Below are 19,510 nucleotides of genomic sequence, written 5' to 3' on the forward strand. Positions count from 1 at the left end.
GCCTGCTCTTAGGGATGGGAAAGATCCCATGGTGCTATTTTGAAGAAGAGCAGGGGGGTTCTCCTCAGTGTCCTGGCCAATATTTATCCTTCAACTAATATCACAGAAACAGATTATATGCTCACTATCACATTGCTGTTTGTGGGAGCATGCTAAATAGCAGATTGGCTTGCCGTGCTTCCTACATTACAACAGTGACTACATTTCAGAAGTATTTCATTAGCTGTAAAGTGCTTTGGGACGTCCAGTAGTTATGAAAGGTGCTAAATAGATACAAGTCTTTCTTTCTGGCACCATCTCCATATCCAAGGAGGATTGCAAAACCTCAGCCAGGATTCTCTGGAGTTTCCTTTACCTTTCTTAGTAACCCATCCCATGGGTTATGGTTTTCATTCCATTCTTAATGGGTGACTTATCTGTTTTGAGCACTGCACACCCATCTAAGTATCTCCCTTTTATCTATTTTTATCTTGTCCTTTACAGCTACTAGTATCCTCTTCACTGTAAAGACAAAGCTTCAACCATGTCTTCTGCTTCCACAGGATTTCCTTTAAGCCTCTAATCAGCCCCACCCTTCTATTGAATCCTTTCACTATTTATATGTTTGTAAAAGAGTTTTGGGATCCCTTTTATGTTAGCTGCTAATCAATTCTCATACATTCGTTTTGCCTCTTATCTTGTTTTTCATTTCTTCTTTGTACTTTCTGTATCCAGTTTAGTTCTCTATTGTCTGAAGAACATTATACTGGCCATAATTCTCCTTCTTTTGTATCATTTTAATTCTATGAGGTTCCTGTGTAGTCTGAGAGACATGTCCAGAGCTGCTCTAATACTGCTACAAAACCTTTCCTGCTTTGTGGAATATCACTCACCTCATCCGTGATCTGGTCAGCACATCGCTGCATCTCATCCTGCTCTGACTTAGGTTCCATGTTGTTTTCCAGGTTGTTCTCCATGGTGCTTCTTGATGTAGATCGTTAGATAATGGCAATCAACCGAATGCAGTGGAGTCGCACGGGTGCAACAGGACAGTGACCTTCGAGGAAAGACTGAAAAGCAAAAAGGGGAATCTTTTAAGATATTGATCATGTCTTGAACAAGGCAGCCAATGCTTCATAATGGTAACAAGAACTGGAGACTCTGAAAGGGATGGCTAGATTTCAATTTTGCAAGTTTTGTTTTCACCGGTGGCCTATCAGGTAAAAACCTCCAAGTCACATAGACCAGAAGGTTCTATTCTCCTGATCTCCAATCTACTACAAGAAAGGCTTGCATTTATATAATGCCTTTCAAAACCTCAAGATGTGTTTTACAACCAATTAAGTACTTTTGAAGTGTAGTCACCATTGTAATGGAGGAAGTGCAACAGCCAATTTATGCACAGCAAGCTCCCAACAACAGCAATAAGATGATGTCCAGATAATCTTATTTCTAGTGGCATTAGTTGAGGGGTAAATATTAGCCAGGACACCAAGGAGAACTCTCCTGCTCTTCTTCAAAATAGTGCCATGGGATCCTTTACATCCCCCTGAGAGGGCATATCTGCTTTCATTTTAACAGCTTAAAGTATTCAATGCTGTTCACTAATTTAATACATCTCAGGTGTGGGAAGGCTTGCCCCATAATGCTCTTATGCATATTTCTTGCTCCTGCAAGAAATGGCCTGCTGTCAAGTCTCAGCCATGGCTCAATTAGTTGGCTGCTGGCTGGTTCTGGGTTCAAGTTCCACTCCAGAGAATTGAGCACATAATCTAGGCTTACACCCCAGTGCAGTACCAAGGGAATGCTACACCACTTTTGGGTAAGAGATTAAGCCAAAGCCCTGTCTGCCCTCTCAGGCAGATGCAAAAGATCCTATTGTGCTATTTCGAAGAAGAGCAGTGGAGGGTTTCCCTGGCAACCTGATCAATATTTACCTCTCAACCAGCATTACTAAAAAAGATGACCTGGCTGTTATCACACTGTTGGGATCCTGTTGTGTACAAATTTGTTGCTGTGTTTCCTATATAGCAACAATGAAGTGGTTTGGGGTGTCAGGAAAGGCACTATATAAATGCAAGTCTTTTGTTCTTTTCTTTCTCATTGTCGTGGAGATAAACATGACCTTGGCTGTGATAGCAGTTGCTCTCTTGCACTGAGGAGAATTATCAGGCAGGGCTCTTATGTCTGATTATTCAGCAACTCCTTGTTGCACGTGCAGACATGAGTGGATTTCAATGTGGGTGCAAATCTGCCTTCCACAGTTGAATATCCTCCCAGCCTCATGTTCTCGACTCAGACATGAGAAATGGTGGCTTAGACGAGATCCCAAAGGAAGACTGGAATTTATGAAACTGTAACCCGATGGATTCAGAAGCGCAGAGAGAATTGTGCAGGGTGGCAGAGAAAAGGCAGTGACGGAGGGCAGGTCGTGTTTATTTTCAGTCTCTGATTTGTATTTGCTAAGAAATAACAACACTCATTGGGATTGCGAATGAAAAAGAGCAGAGCCTGCTGGCTGTTTCGCCGCATTTTCCTTTTGTAATTCATCACCCCGCCCCCCCCACGTCTGTTGCAGACGAATCCCTGAGTGACAGGAGAGGAGACAACCCCCCCCTCTAGGCCCATCTCATCAACGCACTGCACCACCAGGCCCTCTCCCCACCCCCCATCCTGCACCGTCACTTTGGTTCATCATGACATTAGAAGCGTGCAGAAGGTCTGTTCTGCAGTGGTTTGGGGCAGATTTGTGCACCGTGAAATGCTGCAAAAGGGACATTCACGGGAGAAGGTGGAGGAGTGGGAAAGGTTAAGGATTGGAAGCAGAGATTTGCTGCATGGTGTAAACACCAAACAGTGAATCATAAATAAAATACCTCACTCGACACTGTCACTTGCATCTAAAGAACAGGAAGCTCTGAAATGGCATAATTAATCAGATAAACAGTCTACAGCATTCTCGAACTGGAGCAATTACAGTTATAAAAATGATATACATCTAGCATTAGGGGAAGCACCTTAAAGGAGAAGGGTATAATAGTAAATTGCAGCACAGCCCAACATAATATTACAAAGAATAAGGTGGTCCTGTACTCACTGGTGTACTGTTGTCTTCAGTCCTTCAGTGTTATTCCTTCACACTGCTGCTTAGATGGAGACTGGGAGCTGACATTGTGTGTGGATACTCCTCTTCACTGACATCATGAAACTCCTCCCCTGTGATATCACAGGGCAGCGTCAGGGCCGAGAGGCAGCCCTCTCCATTCATGGTGACACCGGCAAATAAGGAACTTAATGATGTCAGCAGAAAAGAGGGCATTTGAGACAACATGTCTGCTCCCCGTCAGCCTTTGACCAGCTGTCTGAAAACACATTACAAAGGGACCACTCAAAAGCCCCAGCAAGAATAGAGGCTTTATAACTTTAGGGCTACGCTGAAGTTTAATAGAATATCCTTGCTACCTTGTTATATCATACTGTGATGTAGAACAGAAATGGCCATATTTGGCCCATTGGCCCTGTTTCAGTGCTTTGAAAGAGTTGACAGAAAATGCAGTGTTATTTTTCTCCCCCTCCTGAAGTTATTGGCTCATACTGATGGTTAGATTGAGGGGGAAACGGCAACATAGTGGCGGTGTTACCGGAACTATTAATCTGGAGGGCCAGGGTAATGATCTGGGACACAGGTTCAAATCCCACAATGGCACCAGGTGGAATTTAAATTCAATTAATAAATCTGGAATTGAAAGCTAGTCTCAGTAATGATGGCCATGAAACTACCTTGGTTCACTAATGCCCTTTAGGGAAGGAAATCTGCCATCCTGTAGGCCAGACATGTGACTCCAGGTCCACAGCAATGTGGTTGATTCTTAACAGCCCTCTGAAATGGCCTTGCAGGGCAATTAGGGATGGGTAAAAAGTACTGGCCTTGCCAGTGACACCCACATCCCATCAAAGAATTTTAAAAATTCTTCGATATCTTGCCCACTTTTCAGCAAGTGTCACTGGAGGAGGGGCTATTTAATCACACTTCTTTCCAGCCAATATTTGCAGAACTCACTGTTTGGCAGGACCTAGGGCCAGAGAACAACAGCAGGAATCCCATCTGGTACTTTTCCCCTTCTCTTACCCACAAGTATCTCCACATGAGATTAGCTCATTGTCGTTTGTGGGAGCTTGGTGTGTGCACATTGGCTGCCATGTTTTCTACATTACAACAATGACTTCACTTAATTGGCTGTGAAATGTCCTGAGGCACTATGTAAATGCAGGTTCTTTCTTCTTGCTTTTGTAAGAATGGCCAGTCTGCATCTTTTAAAGCCCTATGTGACTCTCCTCTGGTTGACGTATGTCTCTTTATTGATTCAAGCCTCCTTTGGAATGTCCTGAGATTGCGAAAGGTGCCATATAAATGCATTTTTCTTTGTTTCTGAAGCTAATTGTAGCATTTCAACGGAGATTAGCACAAATTGGAGATTGAGAGAATCATGTATATACTTCTGGGGGCAACATGACACTTCAGTATTCATAGAATCGTAGAAACCTACAGCACTGAAGGAGGCCATTTGGCCCTTCGTGCCTGTGCTGACTCTAAACGAGCCAGTCATAATTTCTCCCACAACACTATTTTTCATCTTTAACCTTGTAAAGTCCGCCCTTAAGTACCTGCCCAACTCCCTTTTAAAATTATTTATGGAATCAGCTTTCACCACCTTTACAGGGTAGAGTGTTCCAGATACTAACCATCAATTCTTTAACCAATAGAAACATATATTTAGAATAGAATGATGATTGCAGGCATTGGCTGCTGTAATAGCCTAGTGTGCATGACTTAGTTCTTCATTTGGTTAGAGTAATACAATTTCACACTTGCCTTACACTTTATGAATGAAACATGTAAATCTCACAAGTGTTCCCAGAGCATGCTCAGAATCTGACGAATTACTAACAGAGTTTATTCTCTCTCTTCAGAGCTGTTCTTATATTAACTCGCTTTAAATTCAGATTCCTGAAGACTGACATCAATGAGTTGTGTTTTTATGTGAACAACTCTGCCATCGTTATTCTGGCCCTGGACTCACACATCCCCTGACAAAATGCGAGCAACATATGATGACAGCACAAGACCCGGCCAGAATGGAGATGATCAGTAATTTCCCTCATCAATCACTCATGGAGGCTGCCCTGCTGTAAGTGAACTATCCTCCACTGACTGCATTTAACTGAAGAACTTATCCTGCTGTAGTCGGGAGACTGTGTTTGCTGTAGTTTGGGTTTGGAGGCTCTGCTGTCATTTGGGTCATGAATTTGTAGACTCCGTTTACTGTAGTTTATGAGTAAATTAAAATCATAAGTCCCAACTTAGTGGCTGACATAGCGGTGTGAGTATTCACTCTGATAAAAATGCTTCATATGACTCAGCCGCAGAGATAAGTCAGTAGGATTTCATAGCGTAACCACTGGAGTCTGGTTCTTCAGAATCTGAATCAAAATAGCACCAGTATAAAGGCAGTATAAGATATACAGAGTCTGTGCAGGTCACCAGCACTTTAATACATTAGGAGATGAGGCTACCCTATCCTCCATTTCACAAGTGAAAGGGGTCTATTAACCATAATGAGACCATAGAAATGGGAAAAAGTGTTCTATCCCCAGCATGAACATCTCTCATCTTAATGAGCACAATCCTCAAGTTCTCACTACAGTCAAGTCTTACGCTCATTAAAAAGACAGATATCAGTACTGGGGATGGAACACTTTCCCATTTCTGCAACCAGTCTCAGCATTAAGCACTCACAGGTCAGGTGTACCATGGTTAAATCAAACTCGCTCTACACTATACCATTACTAAGCTTTAGCCTCAATGTCAGAAGAACATCCTCTACAGTGTTACTATAATGTTTTCTATTCACTAACTATCTTGTATTCTCTCTGAGTGAGGCTGCTAATCAGCAACAACAGCTTGCATTTAAAGAGTGTCTTTACTAACAAGAACTTGCATTTCTATAGCACCCTTAGCATAGTAAAAAGCCCCCAGTGTGCTTCATTGGAGCATTATCAGAAAATATTTGACACCAAACCACATGAGGAGATACTAGGATAGGATCACAAGAAAGAGATAGTTGTTAAGAGCATCTTAAAAAAGGGGAGAGAGATTTGGAGAACAGGTTCCAGAGTTAGGGTCCAAGCAGATGAAGACATGACTGTCAATGGCGAAGCAATTAAAATCAGGGATCCTCAAGAGGCCAGGATTAGAGGAGTACCAATGTTTTGGAGGGTTGTGGGATTGGAGGAGGTTACAAAGAGAAAGAAGAGTGAGGCCATGGAGGAATTTGAAACAAGAATAAGAAATTTAAAATCAAGACATTGCTGGACTGGAATTAATTCTAGGACAGCAAGGGTGATAGGTAAATGGGACCTGGTGCATGTCAGGATCTGGGCAGCAGAGTTTTGAATAAACTCAGGTACTTGGAGGTGCAAAGTGGGGGCCCAGACAAACCCCCATTCGATAGCTAGATCTGGAGGGAACAAAGGAATGGGTGAGAGTTTGAACAGCTGATTAGCTGAAAAAGACACAGAATCAGGTGAAGATATGGAGGTGAAAGTAGGCAGTCTTGGTGCTGGGAAGGAAACAGTCAAAAGCTCAGCTCATGGTATAATAGACAGGTTTGTGAGCTGCCTCAAGCACTGAGGCTGGTTCACCCTCAAGCACTGAGGTTGGTCCAGCCTCAAGCACTGGCCAGGGTGGCAGATGGATTCGGTGGCTACCTTATTAGTATGGCGTTCACCATTCACTAACCATGCCGTTGTCTCCCTAATGCTAATCAGATTACGGCAGATTTAAACTGTTGGTCCTGCATGTCCACAAATACTGTGCAATTGTGAGAGACCATAAACTCATCTCACATAGCAGAGATCTGAATGTAATTTCCAGATGTGAAAGAGCACCTTGCTAACACAGAGAGGGTTTTACGGAGGTGACAGGGGTCCTGGCCGCCAACTGGAGAGCCAGTGAGAGATCCATGTTGCCACCTTTGGAGAAGGCATGCTGAATTAAGAGCCAATCAGGCGATTAACAGGCCATTGACAGATTTTTCATGGGATCAAGGACCCCCTCAGAGCGGGAAGTCTGCCCACAAAGAGCTGGTGGCCAATCAGAGCAGGCAGCTCTTTTTTGCTCAGCACTGCCACTGGGGAGGCAGTGGCTGCTGCAGGAAATGCACCCACCACGGGCCCAGGATCGCTGAGCAACCAAGGCCAGAGGGAAGTGATGGTGAGAGGGGTTTCACGAGGTGGAGATCACAGAGGGGGAGGAGAGCTGGCAGGAAGGGCAGGGAGTTGTTCTCAGCGAGACCACCACCCCACGCACCCCCCCCCACCACCCCCCCTCCCCGTCCCCTCCCGATAGGTCCCTCTATCTAGCCCTGAATATCTTTGGTCGAGGGATCCCCCCTAGGAGACCAGCAGTCACAGGATAAGGCCCTTTAGAGGGCATGAATTGCCCATTTAAGACCCTCAGTTGGTGATAGTATAGGAGGGTCATACATGGGCCTTCCCACCATGGACTTAATTGGGGTGGAGGTGGAAAGGTGATTGGGTCCCCAACACCATCAACCCAAATAGGGGAGGGCATAAAATACTGCCACACTGTACAAAACAAATGCAAAGCACAAAAGAAAGGGGCACCGTGTTAGACAGTGGATGTTTTGTCTCTACTCAGAACTCGGTCACTGCAGGAGACTCCCAGGAGGACAGTGGAAATGTCCTCAAAGCATCGCTGAAGAGGTCAAACGTATCTACCGACTCATGGGAGTCCCTGGCTTGTGACCGAACAAGATGGAGACGATTCACTCGGGAAGACACCAAACACAGAGAAACTTTGCTGGGAACATGCAGAGACAATGTCAAGGCATCGGAGGGAGCGTACAAACCTCCAAACAACTCACCTACCTGACCCTCCACAAACCACTTGCCTCTCATGTGGCAGAGGCTACAGGTCATGCATTGAACTCAGCAGCCATCTCACAACCCATTGAAATGGAGCAGGAGCAAATTATCTTCGATCCCAAGGGACTGCCTAAGGAAAATAAGTATTGCTGAAATCTGGGTTCTATACCAGCTCAGACTAGGATGAAAGTCTCCTGTGTTTATTGCCAGAACGAGCTGGTGTGAAATGAGCCCATTCCTAAAGCCTACTGCTTCAACATACACAGCTTTATGATCAAAATTTCATTCAAACGTTTCGGTCCTATCAGACAACCTGATGGCTCAATGTGTTTGTAGAGTGAAAGACTAAGGAATTCTCAATCTAATGCTGAAATTTTAGGACCAGGAAGATCACATATTGATTTATTTTTATTCATTCCTGGGATGTGAGCATCGCTGGCAAGGGCAGCATTTATTGCCCATCCCTAACTGCCCTTGAGAAGTTGGTGATGAGCCACCTTCTTGAACCGCTGTAGTCCATGTGGTGGAGGTATACCCACAGTGCTGTTAGGTAGGGAGTTCCAGGATTTTGCCCCAGCGACAGTGATAGTGTGTGTCTTAGATTCAAAGAATCATAGAAAGTTTACAGCACAGAAAGAGGCCATTTTGCCCAACACGTCTGTATCAGCCGATAAATGAGCCACCCAGCCTAATCCCATTTCCCAGCATTTGGTCTGTAGCCCTGCAGGTTACGGAACTTGAGGTGCATATCCAGACACCTTTTCAATAAGTTGAGGGTTTCTGTCTCTACTACCCTTTCAGGGTGTGAGTTTCAGATCCCCAGTCAAGCAAACTGCTTTGTCTTGGATGACGTCAAGCTCCCTGAGTGTTGTGGGAGCTGCACTCATCCAGGCAAGTGGGGAGCATTCCACCATGCTTCTGACTTGTAGATGGCAGACAGACTTTGGAGAGTCAGGAGTTGAGTTATTCGCCGCAGAATTCTCATGCTCTTGTAGCCACAGTATTTATATGGCTAGTCCAGTTCAGTTCCTGGTCAGTGATAACCTCCAGGATGTTGATGCTTACAGAGTTAGCGATCTCAGTCAGGCACCACAAATGACATCAATAGGTTTAGGGATACGAAATCAGTCAAGGTTCCTGCATCTGATTTCTTTGCATGAGATGTCTGTCCCGATTTAAATCCTGAACAAGGATACTGGAACAGGAGGAGGCCATTCAGCCACCTCGAGCCTATTCTACCATTCAGTTGATCATGGCTGGTCTGTTTCTCAACAGCTTTTGGCCACTTTGCTGCCACACTCCCTAATAATCTGAAAATCTACCAATCTTAGTTTTTACATTTTTAATTGACCCCCAGCCACGACAACCTTTTGAGGGACAGAGATTCCCACTACTCTGTGTGTGATGAAGCGCTTCCTGACATGCCTAGCTCTAATTTTAATGCTCTGCTTCATTGTTTGGGATAGGATTAAGCTCAGTTAGGATACCCTGTGGACACTGACAGCAAGACTCACATTGAGGAATGGCCATTTGGGTTACTTGATGATTGATCACTGGCGACCTGTATCCAGAATAAATCAGTACCTTCAGGTGATAGGAGTAGCAAACCAGAGAGTCAAAAAAAAATCCCACTAAAATGACCTGGAAGATTGTTCCTGACTAAACCATCATTCACGGAACAACTCATGCTAGATAATGGAGTTTCCTCTCACCCTATCATAGAATGAGTGTGTCAGCGAATTACACACCATTGTCCCCTGCATTATCTCCCAGCTCTGCAAACTACAGTGATGACACAGAGCTGTGTCCTGACTCATGATTGCTTCATTTAAACTGCAGTTCTTGTGGGGGTCATAGAATGATACTGCATAAAGGGAGGCCTTTCAGTCCATCGTGCCTGTGCAGCCTCTTTTAGCTACCAAATAATTCCCACTACCCTCGACTCTATCCCCACTTGCCAGCAAATTCTTCCCCTTTCAAATAAATATTCTATTCCCTTTTGAAAGTTATTGCTGACCCACATGTTGCTGGAGTCTTTTGAAGAGGTAACAGGAAAGGTCAATGAGGGTAATGCTGTTGATGTGGTGTACATGGACTTTGAAGAGGCATTTGACACAGTACCACACAACTGACTTGTAAGAGAAGGAATAAAAGGGACAGTAGCAACGTGGATACAAAATAGGAAGCAGAGAGTAATGGTAAATGGATATTTTTCGGGCTGAAGGAAGGTTTGTAGTGGAGTTCCCCAGGGGTCGGTATTGGGACTCTTGCTGTTCCTGATATATATTAATGATCTAGATCTTGGTGCGCAGGGGACAATTTCAAAGTTTGCGGATGATAAGAAGCTTGGGAGTGTTGTAAACTGTAAGGAGGCTGGTATAGAACTTAAAAAGGACATAGACAAGTTGGTGGAGTGGGCAGATAGGTAGCAGATGAAGTTCAATGCAGAGAAGTGTGAGGTGATGCATTTTGGTAGGAAGAACATGGACAATATAAAATAAGGGGTGACATTTTGAAGGGGGTGCAAGAGCAGAAAGACCTGGGTGTATATGTGCATAGATCATTGAAGGTGGCAGGACCGGTGGAGAGAGCAATTAATAAAGCATATAGTATCCTGGGCTTTATTAATAGGGGCATAGGGTACAAGAACAGGGAGGTTATGCTGAATTGTACAAGCTGCTCATTATACCTCAGCTGGAGTATTGTGTACAGTTCTGGGCACCATATTATAGGAAGGATGTGAACACATTGGAGAGAGAGCAGAAGAGGTTTACAAGAATGGTTCCAGGGATGAGAAACTTCAGTTATGAGGATAGATTGGAGAGATTGGAGGGACTGTTCTCCTTGGAGAGAAGAAGGCTGAGAGGAGATTTGACGGAGATGTTCAAAATCATGAGCGGGCTGGACAGAGTAAATAGGAAGAAGCTGTTCCCACTCGTAAAAGGATCAAGAATGAAAGGGCACAGATTTAAAGTGATTTGCAAAAGAAGCAAATGTGATGTAAGAAAAAACTTTCTCACACAACGAGTGGTTCAGGTCTGGAATGCACTGCCTGGAAGTGTGGTGGAGGCAGGTTCAAGAAGGCATTAGATGATTATTTGAATAGAATCAATGTGCAGGGGTACAGGGAAAAGGCAAGGCAATGGCACTAGGTCATAATGCTCATTTGGAGTGCCGATGCAGACATGGTGGGCCGAATGGCCTCCTTCTGTGCCATTAAATTTCTGTGATTCTGTGATCTTCTGGTCTCTGGATCATCTCTGGTAGTGTGCTTCGGGACACCTCTGAAGCCCTGACACAGTGGCTCCGTGGGAATTGCTTGGGAAGCTTGAATGTCCGATAGGCAATTCCCCTGCTTTCCCAGGACCCTCTTAAAAGGTCTCCAGTTCCGAGTTAGACTTGGAGCCTACAGATGGTTCTGACTTAGTAACCTGGAGAGATACCCAGGAAATGTTACACAGAAGGGCTAACTCCTTCAACTATTCAACTAACCCCCTGACTACCTCCCCCGACCCCCCCGACTCCCTCTGACCTGACTAGCTCCCACCGCCCAACTCACCCACCGCCCAACTCCACCCAACTGGACTAGCCCCCATCACCTGACTCCCCCCCATGACCTCCTGACTCCCCCCCCTCACACAACCTGACTAGCCCCCAACACCTGACTCCCCCCCAACCCTCGACTCACCCCCCCCCCCCAAAACCCCCCAACCCAACCTGACTAACCCCCACCACCCAGCTCCCCCGACCCTCCTGAATGCTCCCAAACCTGGCCGGACCCAACCTCGCCATCCTACCCCCTTACTGATTTACCCCACCCCTCCTACTCCTTACCCACTTACCTCACTCACCCTACCCCCTTACCCACTTACCTCACCCACCCTACCCTTTCACCACTTAACTCACCCATCCTACCCTCTCACCACTTACTTCACCCACCCTAGCCCCTCACCTCACCCACCCTACTCTCTCAACACTCACTTCACCCACCCTACTCCCTTACCACTTATCTCACCCATCCTACCCCCTCACCCACTTACCTCTTGCACCCTACCCACTCACCCATCTACCTCACCCACACTGCCCCCCCACCACTTCCCTCACCCACACTATCCCCTTCCATACCTAAACATTCACTCATTCGCTAATACACTGAGAAGCTTTAGGGCATTTAAACTCTTACTTCCAGAATATGGCAGCCAGTGCCGTAAAAAAGGGGCATGACTTCTGCACGGATTCCCTTCACTGATGTCTCTGAGGTTTCCTGTGCTAGAGGGAGTTTTGCAAGATTCTCCATTGGAAGATTGGCCAGAAAAATCAGAGGAAGATAAGTGAGCAGTTTTTTTTGTCTAATCAGGGTTCCGACCCTGCTCAGAAGATTTGGGCCAATGTTGAAAGTGCTTCCACCAGCCTTTCATTTAGTGCATTCCAGATCATAACACCTTACTGTGTAAAAAAACAGTTCACCTCATCTTCCCCTGGCTTTTTTGCTAATTATTTAAATGTGTCCTCTGGTTACCAACCTCCTGCCAGTAGGACCAGTTTCTTCCTGTCTCTTTTAAACCTGAGCCCGGTGTTGTTAGCTGGGCTGTGTATTCAGATCCCTGTGGGCTGGTTGCATAGATCTGCCCCATTTCTAATGCCATCTCACAGTATGATGACTAAACAATGTTTATCTGACACTGGCTGTGCCTGCACATTTATGTGGTTATGTGCTGTGGTTGTCTCGACATTAAAAGTCTGCACCCTCCCACTTCAAAGACATTCATATTTGAACCTCAACAGTGAATGCCAGCTATTTGACTTTGGAGGCATCACCTATGAAGCCTGGTACTCCATCCGTATGTACCTATGGCCAGGTCTACTGAATAAAAATCAAGAGCTGGGAACCTGGGTGCCTTTCCCCCACAGCCAGGGCAATTGTAGCATCCACAAGAGATACTGGGGGTCAGCTTATTCCTGAAGCTCCTGGTAGGATAGATCGCCCATCTGAATCCCCCTGCACCCCATTGCCATTCCCTTGATTTCAAGGAGAGTAGAACCAGGCAGCCCAATCCCATCCGGACCTAACCCAATGCCCCCCAGGCCTAAACCAATCCCATGTGATCCTAAATCCCCACTGATCCTAACCCCACTCCCCATGGACCTACCCCAATTCCCCTCTGGGCCTAACCCAATTAACCTGGGCCTAACCCAATCCACATGATCCCAACACAATTCCCCTGGGCCAAACCCAATCCACTCCCTGCCAATCCCACCCCGATCACACCCAATTTCAACCCAGATTCTTCCTGACTCTAACCCCAATCCTACCTGATCCTTCCCGATTCCGACCCAATCGCATTCACTCGTAGCTGATCCCGTTGGATCCCAACCCAGTCTTGTCTGAGCCCACCTGATCCTACCTGATGGATGAAGTTTAAAAAATGATCAGCCTTGCACTTGGGTCAAAGTAGACAGCAGGGGAATGATGGACAGACAGGGCTGGCGGAGCCACAGAGGGAGAGAGTTTGGGAGGACAGCTGGGAGAGGGGGTCTGAATCTACATCCTTATTTTGACTGAGAAAATGAAATGAGCACTAGGTGTTGGCGTGGAGGTTGAAAAGAGCAGGAGAGGAGATGAGACAAATTAGGAAGGAACCAAGGTTTGAGCTTTGAATTCTGCGGTTGGAAGAAAAGTTGCTCGGAATGTGATCCTGTGATCCAGGAATCGACTGGACATGTAGTGACTAGCCTTGATTTATCCATTGATATTGAGGACCATGAAATGTGTGTTGTGCAAGGCCCAGGCAATAGCATTGATTTTGGTGCATTACTGAGAGGCTGAAGAATGAGGCCTGACCTCCAAATACCAGTGCAAGCAAAGTAAAATAGAGAAAACTCCAGCCCTTTACAGGAGCTAATTCACATCTCAAAAAGCACCCCCCATGCAGACAGCTCAATCCTCCTGGGAAAAGGTTTGCAGTTAGCCTGTTTCACAGCTTGTATTATTAGAAGGAAGCTTTGCAAAGCTGCCAAGCCCAGAGTCACTTTCCATTTCAATGCTGATGTAGTTTGATGTTTTGTGACAGTGCTGCTCCCTCTGCACAAAGACTGAGCATCCCGAATGCACTCAGCATAAAGAGATTCCCTAATGCAGGAGCGAACGAGAGGCAATGAGGCAGAGGGAAGGAAGTCAATGCAGGACCCAAGCTGTGCTGAATTTAATTATTTCCATTTTATTTGGGGGTCAAAAATTGAGGGCTGGATCACAATGGGAACCATGATGGCTCTGTCGTTACATGTCTTTAAGGAATAGCAGCTGACATCGCTAGAAAAGAAATGTGTTGTGATCTAAGGCGGGATTTTCTGGCCCAGCCCACCACCGGGATTGTCCAGTCCCACTGAGAGTCAATGGACCTTTGGCTGGGCCGCCGAATCTCCTGCAGCGGCTCCACCACGACAGCGCTGGAAGAACCCGGCCCCAGTCTTAGTTTCACTTTTGCTTTGAGTAGAGCACACACAAACAGCTCTGCTCTTCAAGCTTTATACTTATATATAACTGTTCTCATGTGCCTAGTCTTAATAAATGAACCCACAACATGTTTAACCAGTCCCTTACAAGTGATTGGTGCCTTGTGTCTTTTACAATAAATAAGCTCAAGGGCTTATACCATTATAATAACGCCACAGGTTCGACCCGTGTAATCAAGGGACAGGCCTTATGTTCATCTCCCTGCATGGGCAAGCCTCCTCTGTTTAAGTTGGAGGGTGGAACGGGCTGATGCAGGATTCCTGACCACCGACAGTGGATTATCAATTAAGCTCATTAATGAGCCAATTGACATCTATTATCCCTGAGACCACCTCAATTTGGTGGTGCATCAGGGACTTAACGGGAGCTGCATAGCTTTCCCATACCCTCAGAAAGCCAAGTATACCTAGGGTTCCTCCAGGATTGGCCTTGAGCCTCCAGGAATTGAAGATCAATCTCCAGGACACCGCTGTGTGCAACCCTGGAGAAAAGTCATTAAAAAAGATTGCTTTTTTTTTCTTTTATTTGAACATTTCTGTTTACCAGGTATGAAAATATTTTAAATGGGGGAAAAAGGCTGTTTGGCTGACAGTCAAACAACATCCAATTGGTTAATGAGTCTTTTTGCTTCCCAATTGGCGTTGGAAGGCAGTACGTCACAAGGATTTATGTTGGCCGACTAATGGCTGGAGCGTGGAAGTAAGTCATGTGATGAAATCTCCAGGAATACATTTAATCACAGTTGGCAACCCTAACCATACCCAGTCTGCCAGCAGCCTTCAAGTTGGGCAGTGGGGGTGGGGCTTGTTTTCAGGCTCCCTGTGTCCGATCAGGTGGCCTAGAATTGGGAAGGGATGGCCACTGAAAGCCACCCTCCTGCCCTTGCCTCCTATGCCCCTGACCCCCCTCCAGATACACCTACTCCATCCTCACTCACCTTTGGTCTGGGATCGCATACTGTTCTGAGGCCTCTGGTGGGTGCAGTGCTGCCAGTAGCCACCACTCCCACTGGTAATGGTGGTAGCGAGTGGCTGTCGGCCTCTGATTGGTGAGCGGCACTCCTGCTTCCAGGCTCGTCAATCAGAGGAGGCCTGACGGTGGCCACTTAAGTGCCTGAAGGCCACTTGATGCCGTCAGGTCGACTCCAGTGAACTGACAGGGGTTCCCTGCCGGTTCTCCAACTAATGGGTGCTCTGTTGGCACCACAAGATCCAGTTCAGAGATTGGCCCAATTAAAAATTTGATTTTTTTCCCTTTTACTAAAGCATACATCATGGGGGAGGGAGGTAAGCTGGTTATCACCCCCTGCTGGAAATATGCATGTATGGTAGTGCTGTGTAGCCTGCCAGCACTCATTATCAGTGTATGGACATGAAGGTATCAAGGAGCACCAATGAAACCCTGCCCAGCATGCAGTAATTATTTCAAGATTGGTGGTGGCAAAAGGATCCTTGATAAAAAAAAAAAATCCCCTGAGCCTTTTTAAGATGTTTAAAAGGACATTATCTTCTTGAACAGGAGTTTGGCAAAACACTGTTTATTTTTTCTTTGCTGAGGGAAAAGAGACAGAACATCCTGGTATCACCTTTAACACGATAACATCACATTCCAAAGATGCACTATGTGCTACAACAGAACTTATCATCACACTTTGTACTTGGGAACAAATCAAACAATGTTTGTCAAATTCTTTTCATAAAACTAATGAGCACTCAGGGTTAACTGGATGTTGCCTGTCCTTCCCGTTACAACCTGGACTCAAATCCAGCCAGACTACCTAATGAAATCCTCCTCTGTCTAATGGTTGTTAGAGAACTGTGTGAATTGAATTTAAGCAGTTTCAAACAGTTCTAAGTGGAGTTTGGAGCTCTGCCCACCCACAATTTGTTCTCATAAACAAATTTTGAAATTGCATTTCTGATTCCCAAGTCCAAATTGTTTATGTAAATAGTGAGTAATCATTTCAGTACTTCTTGTAGAGCACCACTTCCCAGCCAGTCTGAGTCGCTATCTTTAACCCCTACTCTGTTTTGTAGCCAGCGAACTTGCTATCTATTCTGCCATTTGTCCTCTATTTCCACACGTTTATTAATGAGTCTACTATGTGGTAACTTATCGAAGGCCTTTTGAAATTTTAAGTATATTACATCTACTATATTACCCATTGTCTACTCTTGGTTACTTCTTTAAAGGATTTAATATGGTTGGCTACGCATGACTTTCCCATCTGGAATCCGAACTAGCGACTGATTATTATATTTTGATTTCTAGATGTTTTTCTATTACATTTTTGAAGATTCCCTTATGTTTCCTACCAATAATTAAGCTAATTGCTTTACAGATCCCTGCATTTGTTCTATTTCCATGTTTAAATATAGGAATCACATTAGCAGAGATGAGACACATTGCTGAAGGAGTTCTACTCTAGACTAGGTTGCACTATAGGTGACCTAGAGTGCTTGATGTTGACAACAGGGCCCGTTTTTAACTCAGTATAAATGAATTTTGAATAAGTTAACAAATCCCCAGAGTATGAAAGGTAAAGTGGATATGAAGATTGCTCACCTTAATGAGCATGAAATTCAGATCAAAAACAGCCAAATGTCATTGCATCAACTTGTTTGGAGGTTTTATTGACCTCAGCAGTATGAGGAGTTAAAATAACATCAGTAATCATTCAGGATGCATTGGTAATTTTGGCCACTGGATCCTATATGTGTACTAACTCCCTGTCAGCTCGCCGACACTATCACTGTTTGAACAGAGATTCTGCAGAGAATCTAAGGAAAAGCCATCCGAATGAAATCAAAAGTTGCTAATGATTAGCTCCATCAGGATTGCAGCTCTCTGCACTACATGTAAATGGCTGCCATCACTGATTTCAGCAGGTTTACCACTATTATAGTTAAGCCTGATTCTGTGCTTATTGGCATCTTCATACTGCAGGGCTCATTCAATCAGCAGCAGGGGGCTTGACTTAACTCCCCATCCAAAAACAATACGTCAACACTGCTCCCTCAGTACTGCACTGCAGTATTAGCCTAGATTATGGACTCAAGTCTCTGGATTGGGACTTGAGCCCATAACCTTCTGACTCAGATGTGAGAACTATTCTAAGGACAGAATTTTATGCTCCCTGCCCCATGGTGACTTCTTGGGGAGGTGGGGGGGTGTTGGGGTGGGGGGTTTGGTGAGGTAATGTGATATCGCATGGATGGGATTCCCTCTGGGATCTCACCTGCCCTGACCTGGTCATGATTTCACACTAGAGTGGGCAGGGGCTCAGACGGGAAGCCCACCCTTGCCGCATTAAAGGCCCTTGAGTGGCCACTTAAGGGCCTTTTCCCACCCAGCCTCAACTTTTAGGCTGGCGGGTAGATGATAGATCAGGCGGCGGTGGGGGGGGGCGGTTGGGGGGGGGACACACCAAAAATTGAACAAAGTTCGATCTTGGGCAGGAAAGGGATTGGGGGCACCTCCATCAGACATCCTCTCCTGACTGAGGGTGCCCTCCCCTTAGGGCCCAGTAACCTCTAGACCTCCCTCCCCACCCCCGACCTATCCCCAAGACCAGGATCGACCCACTCGCCTTCCCTTGACCTCTGCCACTTACCTTTCCTCTGGTCCCCAGCACTTAGTTCCAGGCAGGCAGCTGCAATGCCTCTTCCTGCCAACCTATAGAGCATGAAATGGCATTGGGGCAGCTGGAGTGTGAGGGGATGTGGTCCCCACCGACTCTTCAGATGCAGAAAATTCTGGCCCTGGTGTATGTATTGCAGGTCTCTCTGACCCTTACATAAACCTCCAGTGCTCCAGACCTATAGTCCTGCTTTTGTCTTGTTGGTTTTTACAGCTGTGGTTCAATTGGTAACACTCTCAACTCTTGGCTAGAAAGCTCTGGGTTCAACTCCCGCTCCAGAGTCTTGAGCACATAATTCAGGCTGTCGCTCCAATGCAGTACTGAGGGAGAGCTGCACTGTTAGCATTGCCATCTTTCAGATCAGTCGTTAAGCTGCATGCTCCTTCTTCTCTCTTATATAAATGTAAAAGATCCTGTGGCACTAGTTGAAGAGGTGAGTGGGCGGTTTCCCTTGTGCCCTTACCAATATTTATCCCTTAACCAACATTGCTAAAACGGATTGTTTGGTTATGATCACATTGCTGTTTGCGGGCGCTTGCTGTGTGCAAATTGGCTGCTACATTTCCTACATTGCGAGAGCGACTACACTGCGATAGTACTACATTGGTGTAAAGTGCTTTGTGACGTTCTGAGAGGGTGAAAGTAGTTATGGATATGCAAGTTCTTTCTTTTCTTTCCAGAAGCCTTCACTTAACATTACGGGAGGTTGGCAGAAAGTTGCATATGTGACTTTTCCAAAACTGTGGCAAAGGAAGCTTGTGTGTGTCAGTTATCCTGGGAGATACCATAAACACAAACAAAGCACAGAATCTTCCAAGGATTGGCAATCATTGTCAATCCAATTTTTTACACAGTGCAGGAGCTCCACTGGCCTGGACTTCTGAACCGGGCCTCCTCAGGCTGGGCCGGTACCTGTTCCAAGAGTACTTTCTCATAGTGCTGCCCTGGTTTGGTAAGTCTTCATTCACTAACACAGTGAAAAGCTTTGGAACATTAAAATAGCTTACCATTGTGTTAATGAATGAGTGTAATTAAAGTAAGTGGGTAGGGTGGGTAGGGTGGCAGGGTGCTAGGGTGGGTTGGGTGCCAGCTGTGTACAGTGGCAAGAGTGGTAGAGTAGTGAGGTCGAGTTGGGTCAGGGGGAATCAGAGGGTCGGGGGGTAGTCAGAGGGTCGAGAGGGGCTTCAAAGGGTCAGGTTGAGTCAGAGAGTCGGTGGTGCGGGGGGTGTTGGCAGGGTCAGGCAGAATCGGGGTTGGGTTGGAGTTGGGGGTCAGGGGGAGTTGGAAGGTCGGGGATAGTCAGAGGTTCCGGGGGAGTTGAGTGGTTGTGGGGGAGTCAGGGGGAGATGGAGGGTTGGGGGGTGTTAGAGGAGGAGGAATCAGAGGGTTGAAGAGGGAGTTGGCGTGTCGGGAGGGGGGAGTTGAAGGGC

The 19,510-nt window shown here is 45.9% G+C and overlaps 1 protein-coding gene across 1 annotated transcript in view; it reads right to left on the reverse strand.

The window, feature by feature from the left end:
* Positions 1-3,173, reverse strand: part of LOC121272634 (synaptosomal-associated protein 25) — a 111,676-nt gene extending 108,503 nt beyond the window's left edge. Inside the window, exons 1-2 of the mRNA XM_041179320.1 lie at positions 3,077-3,173; positions 873-1,049 (exon numbers count right to left, since the gene is read on the reverse strand). Coding sequence (XP_041035254.1) covers positions 873-956 — 84 coding nt within the window. The 5' untranslated portion in view covers positions 957-1,049; positions 3,077-3,173. The remainder of the gene's footprint in view (positions 1-872; positions 1,050-3,076) is intronic.
* Between the last annotated feature and the right edge of the window lie 16,337 nt (positions 3,174-19,510).

Source organism: Carcharodon carcharias, chromosome 34 (genome assembly GCF_017639515.1).
Source record: "Carcharodon carcharias isolate sCarCar2 chromosome 34, sCarCar2.pri, whole genome shotgun sequence".
NCBI classification, from domain to species: domain Eukaryota; kingdom Metazoa; phylum Chordata; class Chondrichthyes; order Lamniformes; family Lamnidae; genus Carcharodon; species Carcharodon carcharias.